Source organism: Pteronotus mesoamericanus, unplaced genomic scaffold, assembly GCF_021234165.1.
Source record: "Pteronotus mesoamericanus isolate MK-2021 breed Mesoamerican mustached bat unplaced genomic scaffold, CSHL_Meso_final contig_130, whole genome shotgun sequence".
Taxonomy (NCBI): Eukaryota; Metazoa; Chordata; class Mammalia; order Chiroptera; family Mormoopidae; genus Pteronotus; species Pteronotus mesoamericanus.
Window position 1 is genome coordinate 6,542,424 of NW_026555060.1, and position 17,080 is coordinate 6,559,503.

Below are 17,080 nucleotides of genomic sequence, written 5' to 3' on the forward strand. Positions count from 1 at the left end.
CACTAAAACTTTTCTTAGGATAACAGGAATGGCAGTCAGGCAACCTTACATCATATTTGAGAAATATGGGGCACATTAATTTAAAATTAAAAAGAAACTAAGAATTTTTTCAAATGACAATTTTCAAATCTTTCACATTTCATTCCCTTCTCCCGACTGTCCCAATCTTCTTGATGTTCCTTTTCTACTAAAGCTACAATGTTTAAGTCATTTCCCCTGAATTTAGCATTATATATAATAAAAATTATAAAGCATCATGCATTACTGACTTCAGTTTCGTATGAGTTTGTCTTGACCTCAGTTAGACTGTAAACTCATTGATATCCCAACTAGACCTGATTATTTCCTTTTACTCTTCCATGGCACTTAGCAAATGCCTTAGTTACAGGGAGTGTGCAGTCAATAAATAATTTTTCCTTATTTTTCCTTATTTTCCTTATTGTGTTCTTGGCTAAATCATGTAACCACTTAAGCCTCAGTTTCCTCTGCTGCAAATTCTGATAAAGATAACACCTCCCGGGGTTGTCTTGAAGATAAAAGAAGTGATAGATTCAAACACTTATTTAGGCTTGACGCCTAACAAATGGTAGCTTTTATGATCGGCTATCCCATCCTTCAGAACACAACTGCTCATAATACCCCCAACACGAGGAGCTTTAATTTTTAGCCTCCCTTTGTTTTGTTGTTCCACATGCCTAGTATGCCCTTCCACCTTATCTCCTCTGGCCTTTGGTTCTAATCCTCATACTAGAGAGCCCACAAGCTTAGCAGAGGGACTACAAAAATACCTGGGTTCAAAAACGTAGCTCTCCCCGTGTGACTTTGCTTAAGTTACCCAATCTGTGTCTTAAGTTCCTTATTTATAAAATAGGGGTAATAATAGTATCTATCTTATCGAGTTGTAGGAGTACTTAAAGAATTTTGAACAGTGCCTGGTAGAGAGTCAATGCTGGGTTAACGTCACAGACGGCCAGTAGGGTTAGCAGTCTGCTACCGGTACCGGGCGGTGAGCTTCTTGGTAGTTAAGACTGTCTCATCTCTGAATCCAGAGCGCTTAGAATGAAATAAGCATTGCAATAAATCTGAAGAGTATAATGTAAGTGAAGAAGTGAAAACCGAGGAAATGGGTTTCAAAATCAGGAATGGTGGGAAACGGTGCAGGGGGGCCGCGGGAAAGTTTAGCGACCCCGGGGCCGGAGGGCGTGTGTGCCGTGTAGGAGCTGAACGGCGGAGGGGCGCGGCTTCGCTTCTCCCGGAGCCGCTGCGGTCAGGTGGAGTCGGGGCCGGAGGAGGGGCCGGAGGAAGGAAGGGTGTGGTCGCCGTAGCGGTCTCCTCCACTGGCCCGCTGGGAATCAGTTTCGGAGCACGCACGCCTGGCTTGCGGGACACACACCTGGCTCGCGGTTCTCCAGCGCACGGGGCCCCGCTTCAGGGTAAGTCCAGCCTCCCCGCGCACAGCCGCGAGCCTCGCTCGCTACCCAGCTGGCCGCGGCTCGCAGAGGTGCGTGCGCTTCGTCCAGTTCCCCTGTGGGCGTCGTGCGGTCCCGGGCGGCTCAGACTTGGCGCCCACGCCGCGAACGAGCCCGGCCGCGCAGGTGCAGGGTCCGAGGGGCCTCAAGGAGCTCAGAACTCACGTCCCACATTTCAGAATCCAGAAAACAGCCCCAGGGGAGCTAAAGTGCCGTAAACTGGGAAGATCACCCAGCTAGCAGAGTAGGAATTCAGTTGGCCATCTCAGCCTTCCCAATCCTAAAGGTTTTGGGGACAGAAGAGCAGGGCGTCAGGAGCACCGTCTGGGTCCGGAGCGTCCCGGGAGGGAGTGATGGGCTCCAAGCTCCATTCTGATTACTTGGAACTCCGCCCATCCTTGTGAGCACGTTGTCTCCTTCACAAGGGCAATTTATTTATTTATTTATTTATTTATTTATTTATATTTATTTATTTAATTTTATTTAGGAGGTAGAGGAAAAATGTGTTTAGGTATTGGGCGCTGGGAGTCCAAAAAGTTTGTCTTTTTTTTAAGGCTAACCTTTTTCTTTCATTGCAACAGAGTTCCATTCACTAACCATGAATCATTCCCCTAGAATCTGGCAATGCAGTCAGCAGGTAGGGCATCTCAGGATTTGATTGCAAATGACCATATATAGAAAACTGTGACCAGGAGTTTCTGGGTGGCTGGAGGCTGCTGATAAGAAGTTGCACCACTGAGCTAAATTTTTCCAAGAGTTTGTGACCACAGACACCAAGACTTTCCTCTGGGAGAGCTCATTTACAACTTTTAAAATCCGCATCATAAAAAAAAAAATAACAACTCACTAAAATGTTATTTTGCAAAGATGTCGCCATCAGCTTTCCTGAAGACAGAAAACTTCAAACTGACAAGAAAGAATTTAGAGATGTAAAAAAAACTGGAATCTTGTACCCAGCGCCATGTGATTGTGTAGAGAAATCTATTTAGGAACAGGGATGCAGGATGAAATGGAAGGAAGTGGTGTAGCTCTAATTCCTTTCAGAAAAGGACATTTAAAGTTCTATTGTTAGATCATTTGGCCTCCACTGTGGAGTAATTGTTTGTTAAAACTTAAATCAGTAATAGTTGTTAACACTTCAGAAATTATACTGGATGAACACATACTGAGCATTGGCTCTGACCCTGTATGGAACAGCCACTCGGGTAAGGCAAAAGCATGGGATTAAGGTCATACCTTTGGAGAATGGCTGCCTAAATTCAGTGCCTACTCACTAGCTGTGTGACTGGACTGTTATATTACCTCTCTGTGCTCTACCTTCTTCATATGCAAAGTTGAGATGTTATTAATCATAGCTCCCTAGATTATTGGGAGGCTTATTTATATTAAATCATTGATTCATTCAGTGAGGATTTTTTTATTGCTTAGTATGCCCCAGTGAACAAACATAAAAAAAAAATGTCTAGCTTTACAAAATTAACCTTTTAGTGCTTTTTATACTACCTGGCATATAGTAAGGACTCAAAACGCTAGCTGTTACGATGATACGTATTATTTTATTCAATGCCAGCAACAGCACTTCTCTCCCATTTTTACTGATAAGAAAACAGGCTCAGAGAAATTAGTGTCCAGCTTTAAGAGGGACATATATAGTGTTAGACTCTGTAACTAGAGAGCCCACTGCCCTGGGCTACAGAGAGCCTGAGAAAATCAGGGCTAAATGTTTTCAGGGACTAATGGTGTAATTTCCTGTTGAACTTTGTTCTGGTGCTATCACTGTATTTTTAGAATATTTTGTTCCTAAGATGGGTGGGAGCAACTTGCATTTCTAAGTCAACCCTGGAGATACGCCAGCATGTTTGAATAATGTCCCCTTATGAAGGAGCTGCCCTTTTCACCTCTGCGTCCTACCAAGGACTGGGCTGCCTTCTCAAAGAGCAGGCATGTCTGTTTATAACTGGCATGGCTTGGAACCTTGTGAAATGTAAATTCAGATTTCACAGTCAAACACAGAAAATCAGGTTGAAGCCAGCTAAAATTTATGTTGATGGAGGACAATTTCCTGTGTTTTTATTTTCCCTACAGTAGTAGTCTGTCTTGATTAAAAGAAGTCAGCAGTCAAAGTAGTTTTATTGTATGTCAAATAAGTCAAAATTTGGCTTTCCTGGAAACATATTTGTAAACCTCTTCAGTAGGATTTTTCTCTCTTTTTGAGCCCTTTATGGGTCTAGCACCATCTCCTGTATATAGTAAGCACTCAGTAAATGTTTGTTTAGCAAATAGACTACTTGATGTCGAAGACACACCCTCTTCTTGAGGGGGTTTCTCTTTCAATGTTGCTTCTCTTTTCTGGGTTAAAGATTAATGGTTGGTGAATTTACTGAACTCGGAATCCTAGACTTCCTCTGTTTAGTAATTTCTTTTCTTTTAATAGGTTAGTACAATCTGAACTCAAGGCAAAGGTGGGATAGCATGGCATCTCTCTGGGTAAGTAAAAATCAAGCCTTCCTAACACATAACTAACTTATCTGGGTGCAATCAAAATACAAATGCAAATTTCTTTAAAGTTGATAAAAAATTTATCTAAAAAAATTAACATGCCAAAAAGTGCTCCCAGATTCCAAAAATAATAATGTATTATAAAGGTACATAGTTAAAATAATTTATGACACTAAAGTAGAGAGGTCAATAACAGAGGATTTATTTAGTATATGATTTGTGAATTTATTGTATGATAAATAGCAGAGAGGAAAAAATGGCTTATTCAACAGATTATTTTAGGAAAACTAGCCACTTGGGAAAAAAGTAAATCTGTATTCCTTCTCCCTTTTTACATTAAAATAAATTTCAGATGGCTAAAAATACTTTAATGAAAGAGATGCAATATGAGTAAAATTTAAAAATAATCTCGGAGTGGAGCAGGCACAAAAGCCTAAAAAATACTGATCTACTTAAATATATATAAATTATTATTTTTGACAGCAAAAAATTCTATTAGTAGAGTCAGAAGACAACCTCCAGGGGAAAATATTTGCAGCACATCAGATAAAAGACTTATTTCCTCAACATACAAATAATTTGAATAAATCAATAAGAAAAATTAACTCAAAGGAAAAATTTGCAAAGAATATTAGTAGTACATGAAAAGCACTATGAATATTCAGTAGACATGAAAACATGATATACCTCATTGAAAATTAAACTAATGTAAGTAACACAATTAGAAATTATTTTCTACCTAAGAAATTGGTAAAGGTGAAAAAAATGCTGTAAGACCAGCGATGAAGACGATTTGGGCAAGACAGGTACTCTCATACTCTGTTCCTGGAAGAATAAACTTGGCACACTTGTCACAGGACGCTGCCAATGCTGTTCTGGAACGGCTGTGGGGTTCAGTTACCCACCACCAGGAAGCTTGACTCCCAATGCAAGAGTTTGGTGAAAAAGGAAAGGGGTTGTTTATTTAAAGGTTATACAGATTTAGAATAATGGTGGATATTTGCTGTTGCATTCCACTCCCTTTAGAACAACCAAAAACATATTGTCGTGCCTCTCTTTGCCAAACTAGGCCATTTTTAGAATACGCCAGTCTTTTAGAAAAAGCAGAAGTCTGCAGGTCAGCATTCCCCGTCACAGTTTGGCCCCAAGCGTCTCTCACAAGTCCAGGTGTCAAGGCCGGTGCCCGCACAGCTCCATCAGCTCTGCTGCCGTCTTCTCCAGGCAGGTTCCCCAGCAGGTCTCCTCTTTCTTACTCCAGCTCTTACTCCAAACTGAATGGCATATCCTTATACACCTGGCCCCCTGCTGGGCTAGACCCCTTATCTACACCCTTTCAACCCACATGACTACTTCCACCTTCTTTCTCAGCCTGCCCGTATTTTAAATGCTTGGCCAGGAACTTCCTACGTGACCTCATACCCGGCCCCTCCTATAATGTGCCATTTTTGCCAGTTCCCCCATATCTTTTACCTTCCTTCAGCTGCCGTCTTTAGTCAGGACAAGAATTCCCTGTGAAGCACAGACAAGGGTGGACAGCCACCTTCCTGTTTTGTCACAGTCACTAAGCTTCTTAAAGACACCTTAGAGCATCAGCACAGCTATTAACTTGCCATTGTTATGCAAAGTACCTTAAACTGCAGTAACATCCACTCTTCCCTTCCCCCCAATTAAGGTTTCTGGGGAATATGCTCTGCTATTTTCAGAGACCCCCACTCTTCACTCCATTACATACTTTTGGATGTTACTTTGGCAATATCTATCAATGTTTAAATGTACACAACCTTTACCACAGAAATTTCACTTCAGGGTATTTATCATATAGACATGTAAACAAAAATATTAAACAAAAATACATAAATAAATAAAAATTTAAAAAGAAAGAAAAAATAAAAAAAGATATTTAAGAAAAGTTCTTAAACAATCTAACTTTACACTTAAAGGAAGTAGAACAAGACCAATAAACAAGACCCAAAGTCAGCAGAAAGAAGAAAATAATAAATACCAGAGCGGAAATAATAAGAGTATTAAAAAAATATAAAAGATCAAAGAAACTAAGAACTTGTTCTTTGAAAAGATAAACAAGACTGACAGACCTTAACAAGACTCATCAAGAAAAAAAAGAGAGGACCCAAATAAATAAAATCGGAAATGAAACGGAAAAGTAATAACTGACACCATAGAAGTACCAAGGATTGTAAGAAAATATGAACAACTGTATGCCAGTAAATAGGACAATCTGGAAGGAATGGGTAAATTTCTAGAAACATACAATCTTCCAAAACTGAATCAGAAAGATTCAGAAAATCTGAACAGATAGATTACAACTAGTGAAATTCAAACAGTAAACAAAAAAACCCCGGGAAATGAAAGTGCTGGACTGGATGGCTTTGCCTTAAATTTCACCAAACATTCAGAAAGGAACTAACACCTATCTTTCTCAAACTCTTCTTAAAAATTTCAAGAGAAGGGAAGCCTCCCAAGCTCGTTTTACAAGGCCAGCATTATCCTAATTCCAAAACCAGAAAAAGACACTACAAGAAAGAAAATTACAGGCCAGTATCCATGATGAACATAGATGCTGAAATCCTCAACAAAATATTAGCAAACCGAGTCCAGCAACAAATTAAAAAGATCATACACCATGATCAAGTGGGATTTATCCAGGGATGCAAGGTTGGTACATTAATTTGCAAATCAATAAACATGATACACCACATAAACAAAATGAAGACTAAAAAGCGCATATCATATCAATAGATGCAGAACAAGCTTTGACAAAATCCAGCACCAATTTATGATACAAACTCTCAGCAATGTGGGATAGAGGGAACTTATCTCAACATAATAAAAGCCATGTATGACAAACATACTGCCAAGATCGTACTCAATGGGAAAAAACTAAAAGTGTTTCCTTTAGGATGAGGAACGAGACAGGGATGCCCGCTTCCACCACTCTCATCGAACCGAGTGCTGACAGTCCTAGTCTCGGCAGTCAGACAAGAAGAAATAAAAGGCATTTGAATTAGAAAAGAAGAAGTAAAACTGCCATTATTCTCAGATGACATCTGTATATAGAGAACCCTAAAGATTCCACCAAAAAACTGCTAGAACTGATAAATGAATTCAGTTTAGTAGCAGGATACAAAATAAATATTCAGAAATCAGTTGCATTTTTATACACCAATAATGAAGTATTAGAAAGGGGAACTAACAAAACAACTCCATTTACAATTACTTCAAAAAAAAAAATACTTAGAAATAAATTTAACCAAGGATGTAAAAGGCCTGTAATCAGAAAATTATAAGACAATGAAGAAAAAAAACTGAAGAAGATACAAAAAAGAGGAAGAATTAAGATCATTAAAATGTCTATACTACCCAAAGCAATCCATAGATTTAATGCAGTTCTTATCAAGATATCAGGAACAAATATTCCAAAAATGTATAGGGAACCACAGAAGACCCTGGAGAGCCACAGCACACTTGGTAAAGCAGAACAAAGTTGGAGATATCGTGGTACCTGATATCAAACTACACTATAAGGCTACAGTAATCAAAATACCACAGTGCTGGCATAAAAACAGACCCATAGACCAATGGAACAGAACTGAGAGCCCAGAAATAAACCCACACCTTTATGGTCAATTAATATTTAACAAAGGGGGAAAGAACATATAATGGGGTAAAAATAGTCTATTCAATAAATGGTGTTGGGAAAATTGGACAAATGTAAAAAATGAAATTAAAACACCTTTTTACACCATACACAAGGAAAAAGTCAAAGTAGATTAAAGACTTAAGTGTAAGACTCAATAGCATAAAAATCCTAGAAGAAAACATAGGCAGTAAAACCTTGGACATTTCTCATAGCAATATTTTTTTCTGATACATCACCTTGGGCAAGGGAAGCAAGAGAAAAAATAAACAAATGGGACTACATCAAACAAAAAAGGTTTTGCACAGCAAAGGAAACTGTCAACAGAATGAAAAGACAACCCTCTGAACGGGAGAACATATTTGCTGATACATCGGATAATGGATTAATATCCAAAATTTATAAAGAACTTATAGAACTCAACATCAAAAAAAACCATACAGTCCAATTTAAAAAAATGGGCAAAGGACCTGAGTAGACACTTCTCCAAGGAGGACATACAGATGGTCAATGACATATGACAAGATGCTCAAAGTCACTAATCATCACTGAAATGCAAATTAAAACCACAGGGAGATATCACCTTGTGCTTGTCAGAATGGTTACCATCAATAAATCAACAGACAACTAGTGCTGGTGAGGATGTGGAGAAAGGGGGACCCCCCTACACTGTTAGTGGGAAGCAGACTGGTGCAGCCCTGTGGAAAGCAAGATAGAGTTAACTCAAAAATCTAAAATTAGAACTGCCTTATGACCCAGTGATTCCACTTCTGGGAATTTATCCGAAGAAACCCAAACACTAATTCAAAAGAACATAAGCACTCCATGTTCATTGTAGCATTATTTACAATCACCAAGATATGGAAGCAGCCTAAATGTCCATCAGTAGATGAGTGGATAAAACAACTATGGCATTTACACAGTGGAACACTACTCAGCCATAAAAAAGAAGATAATTTTACTCTTTGCAACAGCATAGATGCACCTGGAGAATGTTATGCTAAGTGAAATAAGCCAGTCAGAGAAAGACAAATATCATATGATTTCACTCATATGTGGAATCTAATGAACAAACTGAATTGAGACAGAGATAGGGACAGACTCATAGCAGGGTGACAGCTCTGGTGGAGGTGTGGGGGTGGTAGTTAGTGGGTGGCAGTGTCAAGCAAACAGGAAAAAGGACTCATGGGCATGGACAGCAGTGTGGTGAATTGGGGGGGTAGGGTAATACAATAATACATTGTATTATAATGGAAAAAATGATAATGGAAAAAATACAATAAAAAATACAATGAAAAAAATACAATAAAAAAGAAACGAGTGTTCCATATATGAACACCCTAATAGAGCAGATTAATAAAGCCTCTAGAACTTAATGTGAAAAAAAAGACAATTGCAAATTAAAATCACAATGAGATACAGACTGACAGCTGTGAGAGGGGAGTGGGCTGGGGGCTGGGAGAGAAGGGTGAAGGGATTAAGCAAAGAAAAACAACGGAAGTCCACAGACACAGACCGCAGTATGGTGATTGCCAAAGGGATGTGGGGGTGTGGGGGATGCAGAAGAAGGTAGAGGGGGGATAAATGGTAATGAAATGAGACTCGACTCGGGATGGTAAACACACAACGCGCAGATGATGTGTTGGAGAATTGTATATCTGGAACCTGTATAATTTTATTAAACCAATGTCCCTCTAATAAATTTAATTAAAAACATAATCCTTTCCCCATAACTAACTAAATAAATAAGAAGGAAGTTATTGCACATGCTACAGTACAGATGAAACTCAAGGACATTATACTAAGTGAAATAAGCTAGTAATAAAAAGACAAAGTACTAAATGGTTCATTTATATGAGGTATCTAAAGCAGTCAAATTCATAGAGACAGAAAATAGAATTGTGGTTGCCAGGGGTTGGGGAGGAAGAAAAGGGGAGTCATTGCTTTACAGGTACAGAGTTTCTGTTCTGCACCATGAAAAAGTTCTGGAGAGCTGGCTGGCAATACTGTGACCAGTCTCACCACTCCTGAACTGTGCACTTAAGAAGCATTAATGTGGTAAATTTTATGCTATGTTTTTTTTACCACAATAATAAAACCCTCAGATTTGTGTAAATGTTCTTATCACTAAATTGTGTCTGTTCTCTTGTTCCCTCTTACACACAAAAGCACATACACACAAACACAAATAAGTCAATGTTTTTCTACAAACTGCAGATGGTTTGTGGTTATCAGTGAGTGGTGAGTTCATTGAAGTCAATCTGATGAGGAGAGAAGACTTAAATTGCAACTCCAGTCTTCAGATTAAAGAAAGGTTGGATTGCGAGGTCTGTATATTCTCTGTAGGAGTGTTACAACCTCTCATTGTTTCAGATGACTAAGTAATCGATGTTATACTAGTGTTTCCTTTGTTTGGAAATGTTGACAATCTGTTCAAGGAGTGTGTTCTGCTACTTACAGCTGGTGAAAAAACTTGATATCTTAGTGGTTTGTACTCTTTGATTCAAGGTCCCTTGTCATATATTGTCCATAGCAAGCACTCAGGCAACCCACAAATTAAAATGTCTTGGAACATGACTTTTAATAAGATATATAGTAGTAGTATTTTTCTCTGTGTGCCTTCCACAGCGTTGACTTTCTCATGCAAATATTGTGAGCTCTTTCCTCCTTGGTCAGTTCTGAACTTACTTTGGCAGAATAGCAATCAATGCAATTACTCTTTGTTTGAATCCTCACAGTATTTTTATTATGGAACTAAAATATTTCTAAATTAACTCATAATCATTGTAATCATCATGAAACTTATAACATCCTGACTTGCCATACCTTCTTCCTTCCCCATTTGAGACTCTAATTTGCACTATGAGGAAGGAGAAAATAGAGCCACTCTGGACCCAAGGGATGAAAGGAGTTTTACAAAACTATAACTTCCCATAAATATGATGCCATTAACTTTGTTTTGAAAGAGTACATCCAAAGGGTGGTTAAACAATTAAAGCAGCAAATAGTACAGTGCAATGGGCTTTCCTGAGAGTGGAATGAAGACAGGAAAGTCGCAATCCTCGTTCTCCTTTTCATAACTCTCTAACTGGTTAAACGGCAGACTCTTGAATATGATGTTGAGCAAAATACTCACTGTCTCACTGTCGGTCTCCTCATCCGTAAATGGGCGTAATACTAGTACCTGCATCATCTAGTGTTTATAAGCATTAAATCAATTCATGGAAGCACGTTAACTGTGCCTGGCATGTAGTGAACACTCAGTAAATGTTATAATCATTATCATTTCAAAATAGTGACTTTTTTTCCCCTAAAAACATAGTTCTTGCTAATTAGTATCGCTGCCACTGCTGTACTAAAGGAGAGCCTGCCTGTTTCCTAGGCCAGAATTTATTACAAATCAACAGCACCCCCACTCCTTAAGGGAATGATTTCCCTGAGCTACCTGAAACAGATGGTTTCCCCAAATAGAATCTTTCTGACCATTCCTGTTTTCAATATTTTCTAGTATATATGTATGTATATGTATACAGTTAAAACTTTATTTTTCAGAACGATTTCCGGTTCCCCGCACAATCGAGGGGAAGGTACAGAGATTTGTTTTATGCTCCCTGACCCCAAACATGTACAACCTCCCCCAATATCAACATTGCCCATTGGAGTAGTACATGTGTTATAATTGGTACACCTACCTGAACACAGCATTGTCACCCAGAGATCATATTACAGCTCGCCCTTGGTGTGGTATGTTCTGCGGGCTTAGACATTCAGACGTGTTCAAAGACATGAATGCCCCGTCCCCACTCCGAGTGGGTGTGCTACAGCGCATCTCTGACGCTCCCAGGAGTCACTCTCAGGCTCCACAAGTGTAATGGCTCAGTCCTCACTTCAGACGCCAGCAACAAGTCTTAGAGCCACCTGCATTTCTGACCAATTAGCTAAGAATGTGGGGATTTCCATGACCCTCTCAGGTTTGGTAGTTCTCTCTAATAACTCACAGAACTCTCTGAAAGTGCAATACCTACAATTACAGTATTATCTTAAAGGCTACCCATGGGGTGAGGTCTGGAAGGGCCTGGATCAGAGCTTCTGTGCCTGCTCCCCATGCAGCCATGGGAACGCCCTCCCCGCACATCAGTGTGTTCAGCAGCTGGGAAGCTCCTCCGAGCCTCAGTGTCCAGAGCCTGCACTGGGCTTTCAGTGCGTAGTGTTTCAGTAAATCACGGGCCACGTGGCTGAACTCTCATCTCTGGTTCCCTCCTCTTCTCAAAGTGCCAACTCAGTAATCACGTCAAAGGCTGGTGTATTTAGTGACCAGCCCTGATGCTGAAGCTATTTAGAGCCCACACCCCTGCAATGAGTCACCTCATTAGCATAGTAAGGACACTTACACCTCAAGAACTTCCAACTGTTCTTGAACCTCTGTGCCTGGAACACAGGACAACGACCAGATGTTTCCTCATTAGACCTCGTATATAATGCACGTCAGGGCCGACGGAGTTTCCAAAATATCACATTTCTTTTTTTTCTTTTTTTTTTAACTAAAATTATATCAACAGTGGTGCTGTTTATCTTATGTTGATTAGAAACTCTGACTGGAAGTCACATCTTTCATAATAAGTAACTGAAAACTCAATTCATGTTTTGTAATAAATAGAGTGGCAAGCAGAATCATTCCAAAACACGGGGTCCATGGAGAAGAAATAATAAAAAGGGTTCCTGATGGTGGGAAGTTGGGGAAGGGTTATTTAAGGCAGAAACTTGCTAATAGGAAAAGCTAGTCCCTGATAATGTATCCATGGTGAGAATTAGGGAGCACAGCTTCCCTTCCCCAGCCGACCCCTCCTCTCTTCCCTGGGAACAAGATCGGCGCAGTTTGACAGCGGAGGACATGTGTTCCCATTTCTGCTGTGTAACCCAGAGGAATGTGCTGCTATGAGAGGAGATTGCGGAAAGGTACTGCCTTTCCAATTCTGTCCCACGGCAATTCTGACACCAACCCTGGGCATTTGGATGCTTTTTTTTTTACAAGGGGTCTGTAAGAGTCCTGTCCAGTTTCATACTGTTTGCCTTGGTGGGGACGCCCCATTAGACCTTTGTTTCCTGGTGTGTTTGCTCTTCCTGACCATGCGGATTTAACACGTGTGGAGAGAACACCTGTGTTATACCCATGTGGACGCACTGAATTTCTCCTCTGGTCTCCTTCCTGTCTACCACATCTCAGGCCTGGGAAGTCTGGCTTTCTAACTATTTTAATTGAAATAGACTTTTCACATCCCAAGCAGAGCAGTGCATACTGATGAAGTGTTCTTTAGCGAGATTGCAACTTCCTGTCTGGTGTGTTTTAAACTGTGTTCCCTGAAGCTTCTTTAGATAAATATTGGCACTCAGACAGTTACACAAATGGCTCTCTGCAGGAAGTTAATGAAAAACAGGTTAGACCTGGATTTCAAATCAAAACATGAGAGCTTTGTTTCAGGACAAAGCCTGGAAAGAGATCCTGTACAACCTGAGGGAAAGGATCCTGCGAATGAATGGAATGTACATTAAAGAGCCGTTCTTTGCCACTCCCTGACCCAAGCTCAACCACCAAGGAGGGAGGGTCCCTCCTTCATATTTAATCATATTTAAAGTATAACTTGCCAGTCTAATGAGTAGCCTTTGAAGAAGGCTGGTAAATCAGAGGCGGAGAGGAAAAGGGAAGGTTTTATATTGAGAGCAAGGAATGCGAAAGGGAAAAAGTGGTTTGATTCTCATGAAAGTCTACTTTTTGGTGGATGTACAGCAGTTCAAAAAATTCAGAACATATTTTTGTTCTAAACAATACAGTTTTTGCTCTGAACAATAAGAGTAATACAGAGGTCTCACAGGAATTAAAGGAGAGTAAGTCAAAAGAGCAAAAATTCTTAAAGCCTGCCCCTTGCTCTGTTACCATATCCTTACTCCTTTCATTTTTAACTATTTGTGTCACACCTCCCCTAGGTTCTGGAGGCATGTTTACCTTGCAGTAGTGACAATCCCATGTGAACAGGATTAAGAAAAGGTGGAGAATGCATTGGTCAGACACTTGTCATGCAGCGTGGAGCTTTGAAAATTCTGCATGGCATTTGAGAAGTATCAAAGAAAGCAAGACCTAGAACAAGAAAGCATTTTTACTGACTTATTCATGTAACAAATATTTACTAAACATCTACTATGTGCCAGACACTGTTTTAGGCTCTGGGGATACAACAGAGAAAGAGGAATAAAATAAAAAGCATAAAGCTTACAGGCCTCTGATTTTATTATGGAAGACAGATGATAAACAATGAAAAGTATAATATATAAGGTCAGTTTTAAGTACTTTGGAGAAAAGCAGAGGTGGATAATAGAGTGATGGGGAGTGTTTTTTCTGCTCAGATATGTGAGTGAGGGAGGGGGCTGGGAGGATATCATAGGGAAGAACATCAAGAACATCCAGGCAGAGGGATCAGCAGACGAGAAGCCCTGAGGCAGATGGGCCAGGTGTCTCTGAAAAGCAAAAGGGCAGGGGAGAGCAATGGGGGGGGGGGGGGGGGGGACTCTAAATGAACAACAATAAAAAAAATTTAAAATATTCCCATGAAGTGATAGGAGATGGTTAGGAAGGTTTGAGGAGGCATTACAATTCTCTCTCTCTCTCTCTCTTTTTGTTGCTTCACGATTATCCCAGAGCCATAAAGAATCCTAGTAGTTTCAACAGCCTTTGCACGGACTATTCAAAAAGTTTCTATTATCCAGGCTTAGGAAGCATTCTTAAGTCTGTAGCAACTTATTGTCAGGACTGTCACTTCCCAAAGACGAGCACACAACACATACAGTGATGCATTTCGCCATCATGTAGTGTGGGCCTTAATGACCTTTGCCATCGATACAAGAAGTGTTCTACCCAGAACGTTCCAAACAGTCAATGTCCCTGATCTCAGTCCCTCACGGGTGCATTTCCATGCCCAGAGACAGGAAGTGGTACGAGGATGGTGTCACCACCGCAGTCCCCCAAGCCTGCCAAGCCAGCCACCATACTCCTTCAGGAAGAGAGCGGTGATGCCATCCTCCCCACTTCAGTGAGCCAGGTCCCCTGTCTTCCACAGTTAGAGTGCAGGTCCCTTAGATGGATGCGTCTCCCCCGGGCGGGGTGGGGGGAGTTTGTGCACAGAGCTGTGGACGTGGCCAGAATGGCCCCATTAGTCTTCAACTCTTTGTGGCCCTTGGCCAACACGGGGCTTGGGGCCAGAACTCTTTTAAGTTAAGCACCTGACTTTGTAGTGCAAAAAATATAATTTTCAGATACTGGTGCTAGGTAACAAAAGAAGATGACTATAAGTTATTTATAATCTGCTTCAAACAAATAATGAAAATTATTCTGAAAAAGGAATTTGTGTTGATGAAGTCTTTCTGGGGTCCCAATGTTTTAAGCTCGATTCACATAGTTGGGTTTGCTGCCTTTGTCAGAGAAACCCTGAGAGCTTGGAGAGAGAACAGAATCACTGGATACATCCCTAGTGCACCAGACATCCATCCCAACTTCTGGAACCAGCTTTGAAAAACCTGTAACAGTTCTGGTGGTCATTGAAAAATTCCCTCCCAAATCTCCCTGGATACAATGATCACCCTGATTTCTGAGCTGTGGAATCTTTGAAAGAAGCGACTTCATCAGGTCCTTGTCTAGTATAGACCCTGGAGAAAGTCCCTGCCTTGGGATGTCATTGTCTGTTTCCATCTACTTCCAGCAAAACTCACTCACAATTATTTTTTAAGCCCCTACCTGGAGGTTAAGCACTGGGCTAGGGGCTGGATATATTTAAATAAAAAGGCCTCCCCCCTCAGGACCCTTATTTTAGAAGAGATAGAGACACAGATGTAAACTGTGAGAGATATTACAGAATGCTGAGTGCACCAAGAGGGAAAGGTTGCAGAGATGGAAAATAACAAGAGAGGACCCACTCAGACAAGTGGGCGGAGCCAGGCTGATGGCCCAGTCAGAGAAGACGACCTTTATGCCAGGCACTGAGAGTAGAAAAACCTTCCAGATGGAGGGGACAGCTCATACAAAAGCGTTAATATGAGAAAACAATTCAGATGGACTCAGAGAACTGAAGTGAGGTGGAGAAAGGGGAGAGCGTTTCCCAGGTGAGGGTGACGAGAAAGGTGGGCAACCCTGCCGGGCCATGTGGATGGTGCACGGGGTTTGGACTTCGTTCAGCCTCCAGTGGGAGGTCAGAGAAGCCTGTTCAGTAGGAGACACCGTGACCTGACTTAGCTTTCTCACAGGTCCTTGGGTTGCTTGTGGGACATGGCAGGAGGTGGGCAGCAGAAGGAAGTGGGGAGGGAGCCTACTGCCGATGTCCACATCCAGGACAGGGACAGTGACTTGGATGACAGCAGCCACAAGGAAGCTGGGGGAAAGTGCACACGAGATTATCTTTTTCAGATGTTCTCAACAGGTCTTGCTGATGATTGGATTTGGAGGGAAGGAGCGATGGAAGAATCAAAGGAAACTTTTAGGTTTTGATGGTTGGTAGTGCCATTTAAAGAGATGGGGCAGATTGGCGACAAACTCAGAGACCGCAGTTGGATCGTCTGGGATCATGTCCTGGCTGTGCCACACACGCAAGCTGTGTGACCTTAGGCAAGCCTCTTGCCTCTCTGTGCCTAAAACTTCTCCTCTGTAAAATGGGTTCATAATAGGGTGGTTTTGAGGGTTAAATGAGCAGATACCTATAATGCACATGAGTACCATGTAAGCATCACATGGGAGAAGAAATCAGCTTAGAAGGAAATAAATGAGTTGATAATGTGAGAAAAAACAGATGCATCAAGTAAACGAATATGCAAGACCAGTGTTCAAAATAGAAGTCTGGGCTGGAGATATAAATGTGGGAGTTGTCTGCATACAGAAGGAGCAGTGGTGGAAATAACCCACAGTAGGATTAGAGGGAAAGAAAAGACAGACACTTGCCATTTTAGAAGAGCCTATTTTATAAAGGCCAGGCAAAGGGGAGAATAAACATGAGCTGGAGGCCTAGGAAACCCCTCGGACCCAGGCCCAGGAGCCAAGAGAAGACAGAGGTCCAACTCGGTTAACCGTGGGTGAGGAGTTAGGGGTTAACCATGTTCCTGAGGAGTTAGGGTTTCTCCTTATTAAAATCTGGGTTTTGTGGAAAACACAGCACGAATGGCTTATTTGTCCCTGTCTTCCCTGATTCACAAGTATCTCTTCGCTCCAGCCACACCCCCCACCCCCTCTCTGTTATCACATTCCAGTGCTCATGCTCTGCCACTGACCTGATGAAATCAGAAAAAGAAAAGCTGGCAAGTGTGGATATTTTTCTCCTCTGAGTGAGTACAAGATGAAATGCAAACATCTCCGTTGGACCTCTTAGATGCTTTGCTATCATAACAAAGCTGTGACATCAGCCTCGCTTCTATCAGGCATCCC

General features: G+C 41.1%; 1 protein-coding gene across 1 annotated transcript in view; it reads left to right on the plus strand.

Annotated features, from left to right (window-relative positions):
- The first annotated feature begins 1,304 nt into the window (after positions 1-1,304).
- ANXA3 (annexin A3) overlaps positions 1,305-17,080 on the plus strand; it is a 54,459-nt gene continuing 38,683 nt past the window's right edge. Inside the window, exons 1-2 of the mRNA XM_054591925.1 lie at positions 1,305-1,433; positions 3,904-3,956. Coding sequence (XP_054447900.1) covers positions 3,942-3,956 — 15 coding nt within the window. The 5' untranslated portion in view covers positions 1,305-1,433; positions 3,904-3,941. The remainder of the gene's footprint in view (positions 1,434-3,903; positions 3,957-17,080) is intronic.